Source organism: Piliocolobus tephrosceles, chromosome 1 (assembly GCF_002776525.5).
Source record: "Piliocolobus tephrosceles isolate RC106 chromosome 1, ASM277652v3, whole genome shotgun sequence".
NCBI lineage: Eukaryota > Metazoa > Chordata > Mammalia > Primates > Cercopithecidae > Piliocolobus > Piliocolobus tephrosceles.
In genome coordinates this window covers 150,737,308-150,753,433 of record NC_045434.1, presented here as the reverse complement: position 1 = coordinate 150,753,433, position 16,126 = coordinate 150,737,308, and the positions used below count along the sequence as shown (strand labels likewise).

The window sequence follows — 16,126 nt, the reverse complement described above, 5'->3', positions numbered from 1 at the left end:
GTGTGGGACTAGAAACAAATTTGGAATATTTTTCATTGCATATTTGGCTGAGATCTGCCACTTAGTTGAAGTATAATAATCTTCAGCAAGTGACTCAAAATTTCTGAATCTTGTTTTCATCATCAATATGTGACAATAATATTTTCTCCTTTAAGTATTTGAAAGTGTTGAGAAAACCATAATAGCAACACTTGCAAAAGTGCTCTATTGTAAAATGCAAGGTAGAGGTAGTTGTGAGCCTTTGGGCAAAACTATAGTTGCCACAGTTGTCTCTGAGATGAAGCACTTTTCTTAGACTGAAGGAAATCCCTGGGAGAGATTGGTCTAGCCTTTGGATGACTGTGGGTAGAGCTTCTGGGGAGAAGAATGAAATGTATTCCTCTTTTCCTTCTCTCTAGGAATACTGGAAAGCATGTATTTGTTTGCTAAATTGCTCTCTTTCCACCAGTGATATCAATACTTAAATACTTTTTAGTAAGTTTGGAATTACTAGAAAAACAGTGAATGTAAAAGTGAAGGTGTATGCTTCTTGGAAAGTTCAGAGGGAGTACATTGACTGATGTTTGGATCAAATCCCTCTAACTTGAATGAGTTACCTTGGAAAATTATCTCTACAAATTCTTACTTACATTTCTGACTGTCAGGTTAAAGTGAATAATTATTTTCTGTATACCTAGATGTGATTTGGAAGCATCTGTGTTTTGTCCTATTCTGTTGAGAGGGGAACTAGCTCTGTTTCATGTGCTGGTTTTCCATGTCTGATACTTGATGTTTCTGTTGCTGTGATGTAATTTATTCAAGATAGATAAGATGGATGTTGAAAAGGGAAGAAGTAATGAAGCTGTGGGGGAAATCAGACATTTATTGAAACGTTTCCCGTTTTTTTGTGGAAGGCAGGCTTTGGTGTATATGGGTTTCTCAGAATAGCAATGATACCTATATTTCAAAATATCTTATAAAACCAAGCATGAATCTTTTTTATGGTTTGTTGTTTTATCTACCACGTTGTTCTCATTTATTCAGTTGACTATCATAGAGGAACAGATATGGGAAAGAGGGCTTAAAGAATTCATTTGGCGTGAGGTCTCATTTGTGTATTACGGTTCGGTATTTACAAACTAAAGGTTCTCAGTCAAATAGCATGTTTTACTTGGAAACCAAGGTATTTTTAAGGAAATGGCATCTGAATGCCTTCAGGTGTCCATTGTTTCATACCAAGCTGTCTTAAGAAATTACACTCTGCCTGGCTCTTACAAGCATTTGAGTTTTCAGTTGTTTAGCCTGTAAGATCATCAGAATTTTATCATCAGTCTCTGTTGCTAACTCTGATGTATTTTACCTGGTAAAGGTTCTAAATAATTAATAATAAAATGTTTCCAGAAAACTTATTTTTAGTTTAGATGTAGTTCAGCTCATCAAACCTTTTAGGAATCAGCAACAGCAAGAAAGAAAATAGCGTGGAGTCCTTTGAAACTGTAGCATCTAAAAATTTTACCCTGTACTGCTTTAGAGTAAGCAGAAAGATGAATGTAATACAGGAAATAAAGAGAATAGCAGAAATATTTTCAAATTATTGTTTCTTCCTTCTTTCTCTTAAACTAATAGAGTTTTAAAATGAGTCAAATACATATTTTAATTGATAAACTGAGTTTATATTCACCTATTGGAAACAGTACAACATATTTTACATCAGGTTATGAAATATGGATGTTTTACTAAAAGACAGGAAGAGCTTTTTCCAGTCTTTAAAGTAAATACATATTCAAAGAATCTTAAGGCATACCATTTATTCATATTCATATCTATTGAAATACTGTACATCCACATACTTCAATAAATAGTTAAAAACCTGACCTCTTTTTAAATCATTTCTGGATTTCAAAAAACAATTTTTATTGAAAAGATTAAATAGGTAACTTTTGGCTGTGTCACAAAGCTAAGCACAATGGATAAATTAACAATTATTCAGTAAATTTGATCATTGTAGGTGATTGACTTTGATAATTCAGTTTTTCAGAGTATTTTGACTTCAAACATAGGGGTATTTATATATATATTTTGCCCTGAATTATCTGGGTAATTTTCTCAGTTCTCCAGTCTACTTTCTAGATATAGCTTAAACGTTAAGATGAAGCATTAATTTTTCAGTTAAGTTATAAACCCCCCCAAAAGTGGCTTTACGTTTGAAATTGTCTCTCTCAAATCTCTTAGTGTCTCAAAAACACTCACATTACTATAACTTGGGCAATACTTTTTATTATATAATTGCTGCATAATAGGAACTTAATGGTATAATAGGACTTACGTTTCAAATGTGCTCATTGTAAAACATAATTACACCACTTGCCGTTAAACTAAGAATGCAAATGTGTAAGTTAACTACCCTAACACTCTGATTCTTCCTTCCCTCTCATCCTTTCTTTCTCCCTACCTTCTTCCCTTCCTCTCTTCCTTCCTTCATGCCTTCCACCCTTCCTTTTTTCCCTCTTTACTGCCTTTCCTTTTCATTCTTTTTCTTTTCTCTCCATTCTCATTTTTAAACTGCTACTTATTTTTCTTTCTTCCTTCTTTAAAAAAAATAGGGGCAACAAATGGAACTTGTAGAAAATATAATCCTGAAATGAACAGCTAACAAAAATTGTTATAGATTAATAGATAAATCAATTTATAAAACTGCTATTCTGAAATTGCAACAATCTTGTACAGTCAGGACTGATAAAATGGAGTAATCAGACATTTTATATGTCCATAAATGTAAAATCATCTACTTGAACATTATATGCAATACATTCACACAATAAAGCAAATACTGTAGCCTTATTTGACAATATTGAACTCATAAATACTCATGATTTCACTCTGTCCGAGGGCCTAAGGACTAGGAATGCTGCTGTGATACAGAAAAACATAGTGAATACCTCCTCTATTTAAAAATGTCACTCAAGAAAGTCTCTTCTAACATAAAGGCAAATACATATAGCTACTGAGCTATGACTGTACTTCTGTCACATTCTATGGTAAAAACACCAGACTCCACAAATTCGGAATCATGACAACACTTTGAACTAATTATTTGGTTCATCCATAGTTTATACCTCAATTTACCTACAAACCTTACAAAGAGGAGGTATTTTAACTCTAGGAAAGCGGTCACTGAATAATATGCATTCTTGATCTGTTTCTTTCTCCCAAACAATGGTACTGATGGTTAACATTTTCTGTGGTAGCACCACTATTTCTAGTAAGTAGATTATTATGGAGTGTGCCACTTTAAAGCTGCAATACAAAATAATATTTTGTAGTTTATTCACCAATTCCACAAAGAATATTTTTTAAAAGCAAATAAATAATAAAGTTAAATGTCATATTTGTCCTAAAAACTCTTTTTTAATGTATCAATCAAAATCATGTCATACATTTATTATAGTTAGTAGACTCACTAGCTTTATGCCTTATTATTGCGATTTTGTGGAAAGGTATACTATGTCCCCTCATTTAAGATTCACTTTTCTAATTAAAATTGATTTATGGTGTACTTTGGGACAAAGTGTTACTTGAAGAAAAAAACATCACAGTTTTTAAGCCATCCCTGCTAGGGCAACATACTAGATATCTCAAATATGTATAACCACTGCAAAATTTCTTGTCTCTAATTTTATTGTAGGATCTTTGTTGTTATGACTTGTAAAAGGGGACTATTTGTAGAAATCTAGGTGTGCTGAAATTGGTAACTTCATCAAACCCGTAAAATGGCTTTCAAGGTGATGGTCTTTCTTTAGTAAAGAGTGAAACCGTCAAACTATTCCTGCAATTTAATGTTTAGAGTAACGGCATTTTGCTTCAAAAATGTAGTTTTCGTTATTTATAGTAGAAATAACATTCACAATATTTTGATAATTAGTATATCTTAAGATATTCTCATCATTGGTGTTTTGTCTTTATTTGATCACTTCTTACATATATCATGTAAGCAAAAAATAAGGGATGGTCTTTTTTGGTTTTACTTGTTTGAGCTGAAATGGCTATATAGAAAGATTTTTTTGAAGAATTACCTATTTTAGAGATTGGTCTGCTACATACCAATATAGAATGTCTGTTATAATATATTTTGGAACTTTTAAAATATATAACATGCATTCCAGACTATCAACTGAGTGATATTTTCAGATGGAAAATATGCAAAATGCTCCTATCCACAGGAGCACTGCCTCTGTCATACTAACTTAGCTGCCACAAAACAAAATTAATGATGAGTGCTTACCAACTCATGTAGTATTAGGTGATAAGACTTTGTGCCCTTTCTGACAAATCATCTTAAAATTTTTGGCTTGGAATAGTGAAAGGAAAAGATGCTGTATTGCTAGGCAATCCTTTGAGTGGACTGTGCTGTCTTTTTAAAGGAAATGGTTTCCCACAGTGGATGTAACATTTAGCTACAACTAAAGAAATCATATGGGATATTTACTATACTGTTATTAAATTGTTTCTCATCACAAGAACTGAGTTAGTGTGGGGCAAAATTCACAAACCCCACTGTCAGTGCAGGAAGAGATTTTTACAGTCCAATAGCTCCTTCATTACTTAGAGATAGTGTATGGTTTAACTATCATTCTGGTTTATTTTTGCTTTCAAATTGTAAGATTTAGCAAAACATTTTATATTAGTTGGAGACAAAGAGAAAAATATTATTTTATGAAGGCACACCCATGCTGAACTTACAGGAAAGAGAAGCAGAGCTGCACAGCCAGTTATATTACAAGGCTCATTCCTGAAACCTGAATATCATGCGAGCAGAAAAATCTAGATATGTGTTATATTTTGAAGAAATAATCTGAAGGCAATATTATTTGCTTTTTTATCAAAAATGAAAAAAATGCATCTTTGTAAATGTGGATTGACTCTTATTGAAACAGGGAACTGAATGCTTGTATTGCAGCCTTAAAGAATCACATATTCACTGCAATATTCGTTTTTGTAAACTACAGCCTGCAACCTAGCAGACCATGACTGAATGCTTTTGAAAAGTTGTAGATTACAAACATGAAATCACAATTAATATCCTCTAAAAGTAATTTCAGAGCTTTCACATCTTAAAAAAAGGACAATATGTACTGCTTCACAAGGTAATGTAGCTAATCAAAAAAGAGTAGAATTAAAGTATTTACATAATGAGCAATTCTACAGAAGGCGATCATCCCCATGTAAGCACTGCTGATTATATCCCACGCTGCTTTTAACAAACTGTACCAGATTGGATCCAGCCATCAGCACTTTCAGAGAATCCTTAAAAGCCTTTTATGGGTCTTTAAATTTATTGTAGAATGGCATTCTTCAGGTAGAATATGCTGGTGAAAGAGGACAGTGTCAACACAAGGTACCAGCAGGAGAAAAGAACATCAGCGTTCCCGGTAATTCCATACTGGGCTGTACTTGGAGCTGGAAAGAAATGAAAAAGATTAAATCAAAATCTAATTTGTGTCTTCCAGGATCTTGACAATAATCAAAAGGTAGCCGGGTGCATTGGGGAAAGCACTGACATTGGAGTCAGACAGATTTAAGTTCATATCTGATTCTGCTATATGACAATGTGTGGGCTATGTGGCTAACTTCTCAGAGCTTCAGTTTTCTCAGGGCAAAATGAAAATAATAGAAATAATAGAATCCACCTCACAGGGCTGTGGTGAGAATTGGAGATGAAGCACATACAGCATATTACATCAACTAAACACATGCTAAGTACTTAAAAGCTACTAACATTATTATTCCTCTTATACATACTGTAAATATTTGTATTAGTGGACAATATTCATTCATGTGTGTATATGTAGCTGTGTTTTATTAGCTAAATACTGTACTAAATGCTAGAAAAACAAGAATATTGTCCCTTACAAGGCCTTTTATTTTTGGTGAGAAAAGATCTTCAAACAATTATAATATAATTCTGGGAAAGAGTTGCATGTGCATACCGCAGTAGCACAGACAAATTGTGCTTTTAAATATGCCTGGGCAAAGGAGATTTCAAATACAGTTTTACCAAAGAAGACTATCATGTGGGTAGAAGAAACAACATGTTCAAAGGCATAAGAAAAGGACAGAGCAAGGTGTATCATGTAGAATGTAAAGGTAGATTTAGTCTTGCTGGACCATGAAGTTTGAGGCCTGAAGTGGAGGGAATTGAAACTAGATCTCTAGACAGGTAGAATGACCTCTACTGTAATGAAAAAGGGACTAGGTTTTTATACTGAAAGACATTTTGAAGAATTTGGAGAGTTGAATGTGTGACTACATTTACACATCAGAAAGATTACAGTCTTATATATGGGGAAGTTCACATGGTACTTGGCTAACGGTTATGTTGAATTTTCATTGAATACCTGAAGATTCATCACATTTGGGATATTGTTGGAGTGTTCTGAAGTGGTACCACTTTATTTATGAAAGGAGAGTTGCTTACTTGTATGTAAATTGTATTGTGTTCCAGAAATTAAATGTTATAGCCGTGTTTGGACTTGTTTGAGACTGATTCTCATTTACCATCATAATAATAATAGCAATAGCAAGAAACCCACCAACATATTTTAACCATCTTTTCTTAATGAAACCTGGATTTCAAGCACTATTTCCTAGTAGAAATTGAATAATGTAGCAAAGAAATCGACTACTTCATTTCTAAATTTATAACTCAAATCCAGGAGCAGGTTTAGTCACACTGAGTTTGAATTACCAGCAGATAGTTTTAATGAAACTGTCACAAATGACTATATTACTCTGTAACAAGAAGAATAAATTGTGTTGTTTACACTTCCAAGAAATTAAAGGGGATGAAAGATACATTGGTCCCTGCAGTGGGAAGTTTCCTTGACAATGCAATTATTGATTCCAGGTGAGTGGGATTTGAGCACTGAGACTACTATTTTTTAATAAACAGAGAGCAAAATTAACAATTTAATGCATGTATATAATTACAAATGAGTTTTTTTTAAATAAAAAGATGAAGAAAGTAAGCCTATTGTTGAACAGACAGCTTTTCAATTTCTGATACATACAAAGTCTAATTTAAAGCTATGGAACTCCTTATTTTCCCTTTTTCAAGACCTAGAAAAATATTTTAAAAATATAAATAAATCTTTATTTAGTATATGACCTTCTCAATAACAGTTATGCTAGAATTGTTTTTCAAGAAAGTTGAGTGTAATAAAACTTGTATAATGGTAAAGGACCAATAATATGTAAAGCATATAAATGGTTTCATAAATAAGAAATAAAATTTAAAAGCTAAGCATAAAAAGAAAAGGTGAATTATTTTTGTTATGACAAATTAAGTAGTAATAATAAATGGGTAGATTATCAAGTCCCCTCAAAACTCCTTATCCATCCTTTAAAATGCATTTTTGGGCAATCTTTCCTGGATTCCCTCTCCTTCTCCAACAAACTGAGCTGACTACCCCTTTTGTGTCATGAGACCATGAAATATATATTATATGTTATGTAACATCACACTGCATTGCAAATATTTATTTACATATTCATTTCTTCCAACAGATTTAAACTCTTCTAGGTCATGTCTTATTCATCTTTGTGTTTCCAGACATAAAATCTGGCAAAGTGTGGTATATAGTGGATGCTCAAGAAATGTCTAAGTAAATGACTCAATCAAATGAATGGGTCATAATCAAAATGAGTATTTCTATCCTACAAAATGGAATCTCTTCTGCAGCAAGCCACATGATTATAGGCTATAAAATGTACTATAGTAACATTCCTTCCTTCATTCATTCATTCATTCAGCGAGTTTTAATTGAACTAGGTACCAAGCACTCTCCTAAGTGCTGGCAATGCAGCACCTAATAAGATAGGTATGATCCTTTTATTACTTAATTCTGCCTTCCCCAATGTAGTTGTATCTTCTTCCACTCAGCCTCCTATTGTCTTAAACATAACAAAGATATTACCAATAGCATATTTTAAATTTATTACTTTACAATTAAAATAGCATACATTTTCCCACTGATGCCACAAATGTATATACTTTTTTTGTGAATATAATACTTATATTAGTCCTGAAATAAACTAGAAACTGGGGGATGAATTATTAGCTTGCAGTTGTTACAGGCGATAGACTGTGGAGCAAACGTGAATAATCAGTAGACCAAAACACAAAGATCTAAGTTAGTCACCATAATGTGAGATCAGATACCTAATGCCAAGTTATATGTCATCAATCATACTCTTTAACTATCTACTGAATATCTATTATGTTCATGGGGTTGAATTAAACCTCACATAGGCAAAGATGAATAAAAGCCAATCCTCTCTTTCAGGAAGAGCTTATTCTAGTTGGGGATATAAATAAATAGGTAAATAAAGAACATTAGGGTATATGGAACTTGAAGGATAATATACAAACTTGGGAGGACTCCCTAGGGGGTCATGGCAGATAAGTAATCTAGGCAACAGTTACAAATACAATTATTTTTTTACAAAATGCAATGATATACATATGTTAGTACACACATATCTCATTTTTAAAATGGCTCTATAACATTCCATTGTTGGGGGATGCCTTTGTTATGCAACCTTATTCCCATTAGCTGGCATTTATTATGTGTGGTTTGTGTGTGTTATGACTGTTCGGCTGAATTATTTGAAAAACAGTGCTAATGATACTAAAGGTAAGGGCCTCAGTATTATTTGGGTCAATAGATTTTCTTAGGTTAAATGCCAATCTACTATTTGATCTTAAGAAAATAACCATTAGCTATTAGAAATTAGCTTCAAGACTGGACTGAACTATCACTTAGAAAAAAACCTTCAGAAAATCCCATATGACAAATTAAGCATTACCACCTTTCCCCCATATTACTTAGTAACTGGTAATATACTTACACTCTTAACCTGTTTAGGTCAAGAATGTCTTGACGCAAAGACACATTATATATATCTTTTATCTTTGATACTGAACACAGAGTTTGGTACTTAATAGGTGTTCAGTAAATGTCTGTGCTTCACATCCATTTCCCCCAGTTACCACAAACCTAGACGGAGACAAAATATCTTGACTTCTTTTGTCAGAGAGTATCATCTTTTCCTTTCGTATTTTTGCTGAATCTTTCTTCTTCTTTTAGTTTCAGGCTCATTATACTTTGACCTGTACAGGTCAGACTACCTCCCCCTTGAGTATTTTGAGCAAGAAGACAGATCATTACATGGATAATATGGGAACAGAGCATGTACTGAACTTTATAACATCATACTCTTGCCACAAAAGACTGTCAGCATAGGTGAACCCATAGGTCCAAGCTAGAAGCCTGAATTCCCTAGAAGACATCTAGTTGAGCCTCTGGGATGGTCAGACCTGTTGAAGGATCTCTGCCGAGTTTTTAGTTGCTTTTCAATATCATGCTGCTATTTACCTTAAGTAAAATTAGGCAGGATAGGTCGTGTGATCAGAGATGTATCTGGGTTATGGCAAGGGCTTTAGTTTCATTCTAAGTGACATGAGAAGCCATAGGAGAGTTTGATTATTTTTAAAGGATCACTTTGCTACTCAGTAGACAATAGATTGTACTAAGAAAGGCAAGAGTAAAGCCTATGCTGACCGGATGCAGTGGCTCATGCCTGTACTCCCAGCACTTTGGGAAGCCGAAGCCAGTGGATCACCTGAGGCCAGGAGTTCGAGAATACCTTGGCTAACATGGCGAAACCCCGCCTCTACTAAAAGTACAAAAAACTAGCTGGGCCTGGTGGCATGCACTTGTAGTCCCAGTCACTCAGGAGGCTGAAGCATGAGAATCACTTGAACCCAAGAGGTGGATGTTGCAGTGAGCCAAGATCGTGCCACTGCACTCCAGCCTGGGCGACAGAGCAAGACTCTGTCTCAAAAAAAAAAAAAAAAAAAAAAAAGTAAAGCCTATGCTAGTTCACCTTCAAGTATTCCCCATTGTCTGTTGAGTGAAGCCAAAACTTTACAGCCTGGCATTCAGGGACCTCTGCCATCTGGTTCTAGTCAGCTTATCCAGACTCACACCACTTCTTCACTCTAGTCACACAAGCCATTTTCTGAGCACATAGAGTGTTTCATTACCCCATGTCCTTTGCACATGCTACCTCCTTAAACCTAGACAGCCTTCTTCCTATTCCTCTTTGCATATTAAAGTCCTGCTCATCCTTAAACATCAAAAATACTAGTTTTTCCATGAGGCCATCCCCAATCTAAGAAAAATTATTAGTCTTCTGCTTATACCTAACTTCAGAAATGTTTTCTTTCTTCTTAACTTATAATTAGGTATATATATGTGATATATACATATAAACATCTTGAAGTTATGGAACATTCCTCCCTATATGTGCATCTGTATCTTATATCAAATGTGTTCAATTGATGTTTATTGGATTGGATGTGAAATAATATTCCTAAATATGCATGTGTCTAATTCAAGACCATTTTGATAGACTATCCTATTTTAATAGTTGTTCCTATGATTTCTCACCCTCAAGACAAAGTGTTTAATGAAATTTTCCTATTTCTTTCTTATGACCTGTTTAATTGTTTTTGAGGAGAAGAATGAAGAAAAGAGAAGAAAAGTTTAAATTGAGAACGAGAAAGAAAGGAAGAGGATAAAGGAAACACAAGGTTGAAGTTTTAAAACAAATACAGAGAGAATACCCAGCCCTTGAACAATGTATTAGATTGTATTATATTTACCATTTTATTGAAAAAAAAGAGAAAGAAAATAAAATGCAGTATGTAAGGGAGATTGATTCTGTTTGCAGATCAGAATTTAAAACAAACAACAGAACAGGCTGTCATTCTTTCTAGTTCTTAGTAAAGCTAAGATATTCTAGTCTTTAAATATGACATTGTATATAATATATGAGCTGTAGAGCTGGATGACACTGGTTCAAGTTCCAATTCCACGTCTTTCTAACTGTACTAACCTAGGCAAGTTTCTTAACTTTGCTGAATTCAGTATCTTCATCTGCAAATGAGGATTGGTAGTATCTCAAAAGTTATTGCAAAGATTAAATGTGTTGTTATGCATAAACCACCCAGTACAGCATTTAACAAAGTGTAAACACTCCTTCAAGGATGATCTAAACACTCCTCATTTACTTATTCCTTTAACAAATTCAGTGTGTGCTATGTGCCAGGCACTCAGAGGCAATGAGCAAAGCAGAAATGGTTCCTGTTCCCACAGAGCTTTCTGTTTAACTTGAGATGCTTTGCATGGAACAAGTATATTTTATTTAACTTTTAATCTACACTTGGTTAAATCACTGTTTCTCTGGTCTTACAAAGATGTCTTTCATTTTTGCTTACAAAAATATTAATTCTTTATTTTTTCTTAACTTTGGGAGGATTTTTATTTAATGCAATTTATAGCTAGATAATTGTCCAGTCTCCTCTGATTTGCAATTTCTTCAAAGTCAGAGGATATGACCTTTTCCTTTTCTTCTCTTTTGCCAAAGAGAACAGTATGGTGAGTGAAATTTAGAGAATGGTTTCATGGCTGACCTAATGACGAGTTTGTTTTTAGATAATCTGTCTCAGGTATGAAGCAAAAGGCCCAGGCTGAGTGGAGTGTAAGCCTTTGAGACTTCTTCCCATTGTCAACAGGAAGATCTATTCTGGATTTTAACACATATCTTATATCTTTTCTAATTATGATTTTCACTACCAATTACCACAGCTGCTGCATATTATTTTCTGTTTTGGCAGTTTTCCCTTGTATTGCTCTAGTTTGTATTTTGAGGCAACAGCAAATGTAACTATGAAATATTTAGTTTTGGTACAATACAAATTACTTGCCTAGAAATTTCCTTAAATTACTCAAGCTTTAACTAAACTAGCTTTAAGTCATGTTTTTAAGATTTCTGTTGCAATCTGAGAGTTACTAAAGCTATATTAATTCTGCTTCTGTAAGACAAAACTGGCCTCAACTTACATTTTCCTGAGGAAGCATATACCTTAATGGGAAGCAAATGATTTACACCCAAATAACATTTCATGCAGAAGAGGGTGATTAATGTGTACTCAAAATAGAGAACACATACGTTTACTGAGAAATTAAACACCATTGATTAGATCCAATTGGCAGTGTGATCCTGTTTCATTACATACTGTGGGAGGAGTTTGCTCAAAAGATAATTAAATCCTCTCTGAAGCAATATCCACCCCTTTCCACCATCAGCAGCTGCAGGGGATATCCGGAGGCTCAGATTACACTTCCCTTTTTTGTATCACTTAATTTTACTTAAACACTGGGTAGAGATTAGGAAAGAAAAAGAAGCAGATGGGATATACTTTTCCACTGGCATATAACTTTGCATTATGGTATCTGGAAGAATCAAGCAGGTCTCACACAGGTAACATAATTACATTCCTTTCCATTATTTCTGGTGAAATCAAATGGTCCAGATCCTAAGATGAGATGTGCTGAGTTATAGATACAGCACCGACATGCTATATCTTCTCATGTACCTCCTCCCATCTGTGGCACAGCGATTTCTAGGAAGAGAGCTTTGTTTGTGTGAATATTGCATGCTCCTGTACTGTAGACCCTCTGGGGTCTTTTTTTCCCCCTCAACTTTAGGGTTGAAGAATGCTTGAGTAGCACAGTTGTCATGTTGTAGGGACCAATGTAGAGATTTTCTGTTTGTTTGTTTACTAAACACACCTTCATTGTGCCATGTCTTCTGGAGTGCAGAGAGGTAAACATACCATAGTCCTCTTTTCAATTAGCTCTCAGTGTGGTCAAGTAACAATTTATGGTTCCCTACCACAGTCACCTCATCTTGCAATTAGGGAAAGAATGTTAAAATTGGATAAATGGCTTCAGATTCCTGTCAGTCAGCTTTCCTGTTTGACTTCTTTAGAAGAAATCAGGCCAACAAGTGCACACTGGTGTTCTTTTCTTGAATTAGAGGCCAAAGGTCATAGAAAAATTTGTATTTAGATAATTATTCTAACTTTTTTTTTTCATTTGATAAAAAAACTGAATGTCTATCTTCAGGTAGTTCCATCATTTTTGACAGACTATAACTTGATAAACATAAAAATAATCATTTTTGCAGAAAATCTATTTTTGTGTTATAAACAATGAGGTGAATGGGTAGAGAAATCACACAATTCCTTTCTCTCTCTTTCTGACTAGTGGCATTTTCCTGCCAACTTATTCTTAGCGACTACAGAGCTATTTCTCTGGACGACCGGCGTCCTTGAGTTCCATTCTGCTTGCTCAATAACCATTTTGCCAAAGTTCACGATATACCCTCCTATCTACTCAGCATCAATTACATTAGGAATTTTAAACATATGTTTGCCTTGGTTATTACCCACATTCAGAAATCTGCCTATTTGTAGATAAATGCTTTTATCTTCATATAGCCAGATGAAACTCTCCAAAACTATTACCTCTAATTTGAGGTAAGGAGAATAGGAAGCAATCGTCCAAATAGAAACAAATTCTGCTGTCTTTTATTATCCTTCCTAGTTGCTGAAATAAAGTCTCAAAGCTTGAATTGTTCATCAATGTCTTCTAAATGTTTTGAATTTTTTGTTTACTCTATTTTAGAAACTCAGAAGTAATTTACATGAATATATAGTAGCTTTGGAGTGTGTTGTCAAATACAGGTGATTTTGTATGACCCTGAATGGTTCTTTGAACTTGATATGGCAACTCCTACCAGGCTGGTTTGCAAATGGGTTTCTACATAAGAGTCTTGACATATTTTGGAGTGTGTATGTGGATGTGTGGGTGTGTGGATGTGTGTTTTAAACTCTGTCTTTGTTGTGTGAAATATATTTGCACAAAATACAATACACATTGCCCTTACTATACAGACTTTAGCTTGGGCCTCTAGGGCATCATTTAGTTGAAGAAAAGAAGGTTTCACAGAAATAAAAATAGAAATCCAGCTGTGTTCTTAAGGTCACTAATAGTCACTGCCATCAGCTGTGTCTTCACTGTGACACTGCTAGTGTGGTAAAAACATGGGAGAAATTGGAAACCAGAAAACATTTTTGCAAGTTGAATGCGTTTTTAAGATCTTATACATGTGGGGATGTGGGTGTGAAATTATTTAAGTTTTTATATAGGGTGTCTAAACTTGGAGTTTTATGATCAGGTTTTCTTGTTTACTACATTTTATTCTTTGTATCTTTTGTGTTAGGAAGGTTACCTAAACTAGCTTATTTTCTGGAGTCTGCAACATTGTTCTTTTGGCATTAATTAAGGATCACGAATTTCATAAGACTTGATCATTTCCATTTTTTGAATATTCCGTTTACCTTTAAATTTTGTCTGCTTGTTTGTTCTTCGATTTTCCAGTGAAATGAAAGCCAGTGATTATCTGGCCTTGTAGTTCTGATGTACTTACATTGTTCCACTTGTTACACTCTAGATTGATTTTGAGTTCCTCTCAATGATTCTCTAATCATTGCCATTATATTTTGGCTATTTTAAAATCCTTGATAAAATCCAAATGACTTTGCATGGAATGTAAGATCTTCTGTAAACTTTCTACAAGCTACTTTTTCAGCCTTATACCTGATACTCTGCCACACTTTGCACATGTGTCACCCCAGGCAGAAAATTCTCCATTCTCAGGACACATTGCTGCACTTGTATATTTGCAGTTTGCCTTCATCTGAGATGGGTTTCTATGTCTGTATGTGTTGAAACAGTACTCATATCTCAGTGCCCATCTCAGATGACACCTGCTCATAAAGTTAGAACCTGAAAAAAGTCTGAATACTGGGGATCAGTTGGTGCCATCCTTTAGTTTTACAGATGAGGAGGTGAGGCTAATAGGGAATGAATAATGGGAATAATGGGCTTAAATTAGATGCAAAAATAAGACAAGGACTCAGGTATTCTGATTCTCTGTACTTCCATTTCTATGTAACTTCCCTGAATCATTACCTAACTCTGGTTAAATTAATCTGCCAAGTCCCCTTTTCTCCTATTGCTTTTACCTATACTTCACCTATATTTTACCTATACTTTATCACTCTCATGTGCATCTTCTTCTACAGAGTCTAAGTTTCTTGACTACTTTTGTATGACTCATAGCATTTGATCAAGTGTTCGGCACCGTCAAACTATTTATTACAGAGAACTGAAGTATAGATACATTGTTTAAATTTATGCATTAGGATGAGGTTTTACTATAGAGCTCAAGAAAAAAGAGATAGGAAAGATAATGTCATCAATCGAGGACTTGGAAATATTGACCACCACTGTAGAGTAACATTGGTTCTGAAAAGACGAATCTTGTCTTCTTGGACATCTCTCAAGACATCATATAATAAATACAGAGTTATACCTTTACAACATATAAACACACACCCAAGAGACCTGTTAAATAATTGCTGTTGTCTGTGAGTTCTATTTGAATGTGTTTTTTATGGGTGGAGGCCATATTTCTTAACAATCAAGCATAGGAGGTATTAGCTTAGCATCTTGGCACCTCAGTTTTCTCAGTTGAACAAAGGGGATAAAATTATCCCTCCCAGTGTTATGATAAGCAAATGAGACAACTAAGTGAAGTGTTTATTGAAGTGTTGATTAAATTTTCTTAAAATGGTAGCTTTAGAAAATGTATTAGTGTTTACACAAGAAGTACCAATGTAAGCTCCTACCTTGGCCCAGGAAGAAATGTTCAGTTGTTGACAGGAGAGTGTGTGTATCTCAGAGTTCTAGAAATTTGAAACAGTAACAATGACACCAACAATATATGTCCCTTCTAAAGCATAGTTTTAAAAATGCAGATCAGAAAACTCCTCCACTAAACAAATAATGCTTAAGTATCTATGCATGCCCAGTGATCACTTGCTATTCCTCATGTACTATTCTGTGTTCCAGGGTAGAGTGTGTTTTTTTTTTTTTGAGGAATGCCACTGTGATGTTTTACTGGATAGTCATGTTGACTCTTGTGTTGAGATAGACCTTTCTCCTAGCAAACTGGAGAAAAGAAGCAAGTAATGTTACACAGCTTGATTAGTTGTAGTTCGCGGGGGAAAAAATGTGGTAGAGAATGCAACTTTCAAAAACAGAAAGAAAAATGGTAAATCACCTGTGCCTAATTTTTTTTTTTTTTTTTTTTTTTTTTTTTTTTTTTTTTT

General features: G+C 34.3%; 1 protein-coding gene across 2 annotated transcripts in view; it reads right to left on the bottom strand.

The window, feature by feature from the left end:
* Nucleotides 1–844: 844 nt before the first annotated feature.
* NEGR1 (neuronal growth regulator 1) overlaps nt 845–16,126 on the bottom strand; it is an 896,443-nt gene continuing 881,161 nt past the window's right edge. The window contains exon 7 of one of the 2 annotated variants that reach the window (XM_023209450.3): nt 845–5,436. In XM_023209450.3, coding sequence (XP_023065218.1) covers nt 5,312–5,436 — 125 coding nt within the window. In that variant the 3' untranslated portion in view covers nt 845–5,311. The remainder of the gene's footprint in view (nt 5,437–16,126) is intronic. The other variant, XM_023209457.2, reaches the window with a different exon arrangement.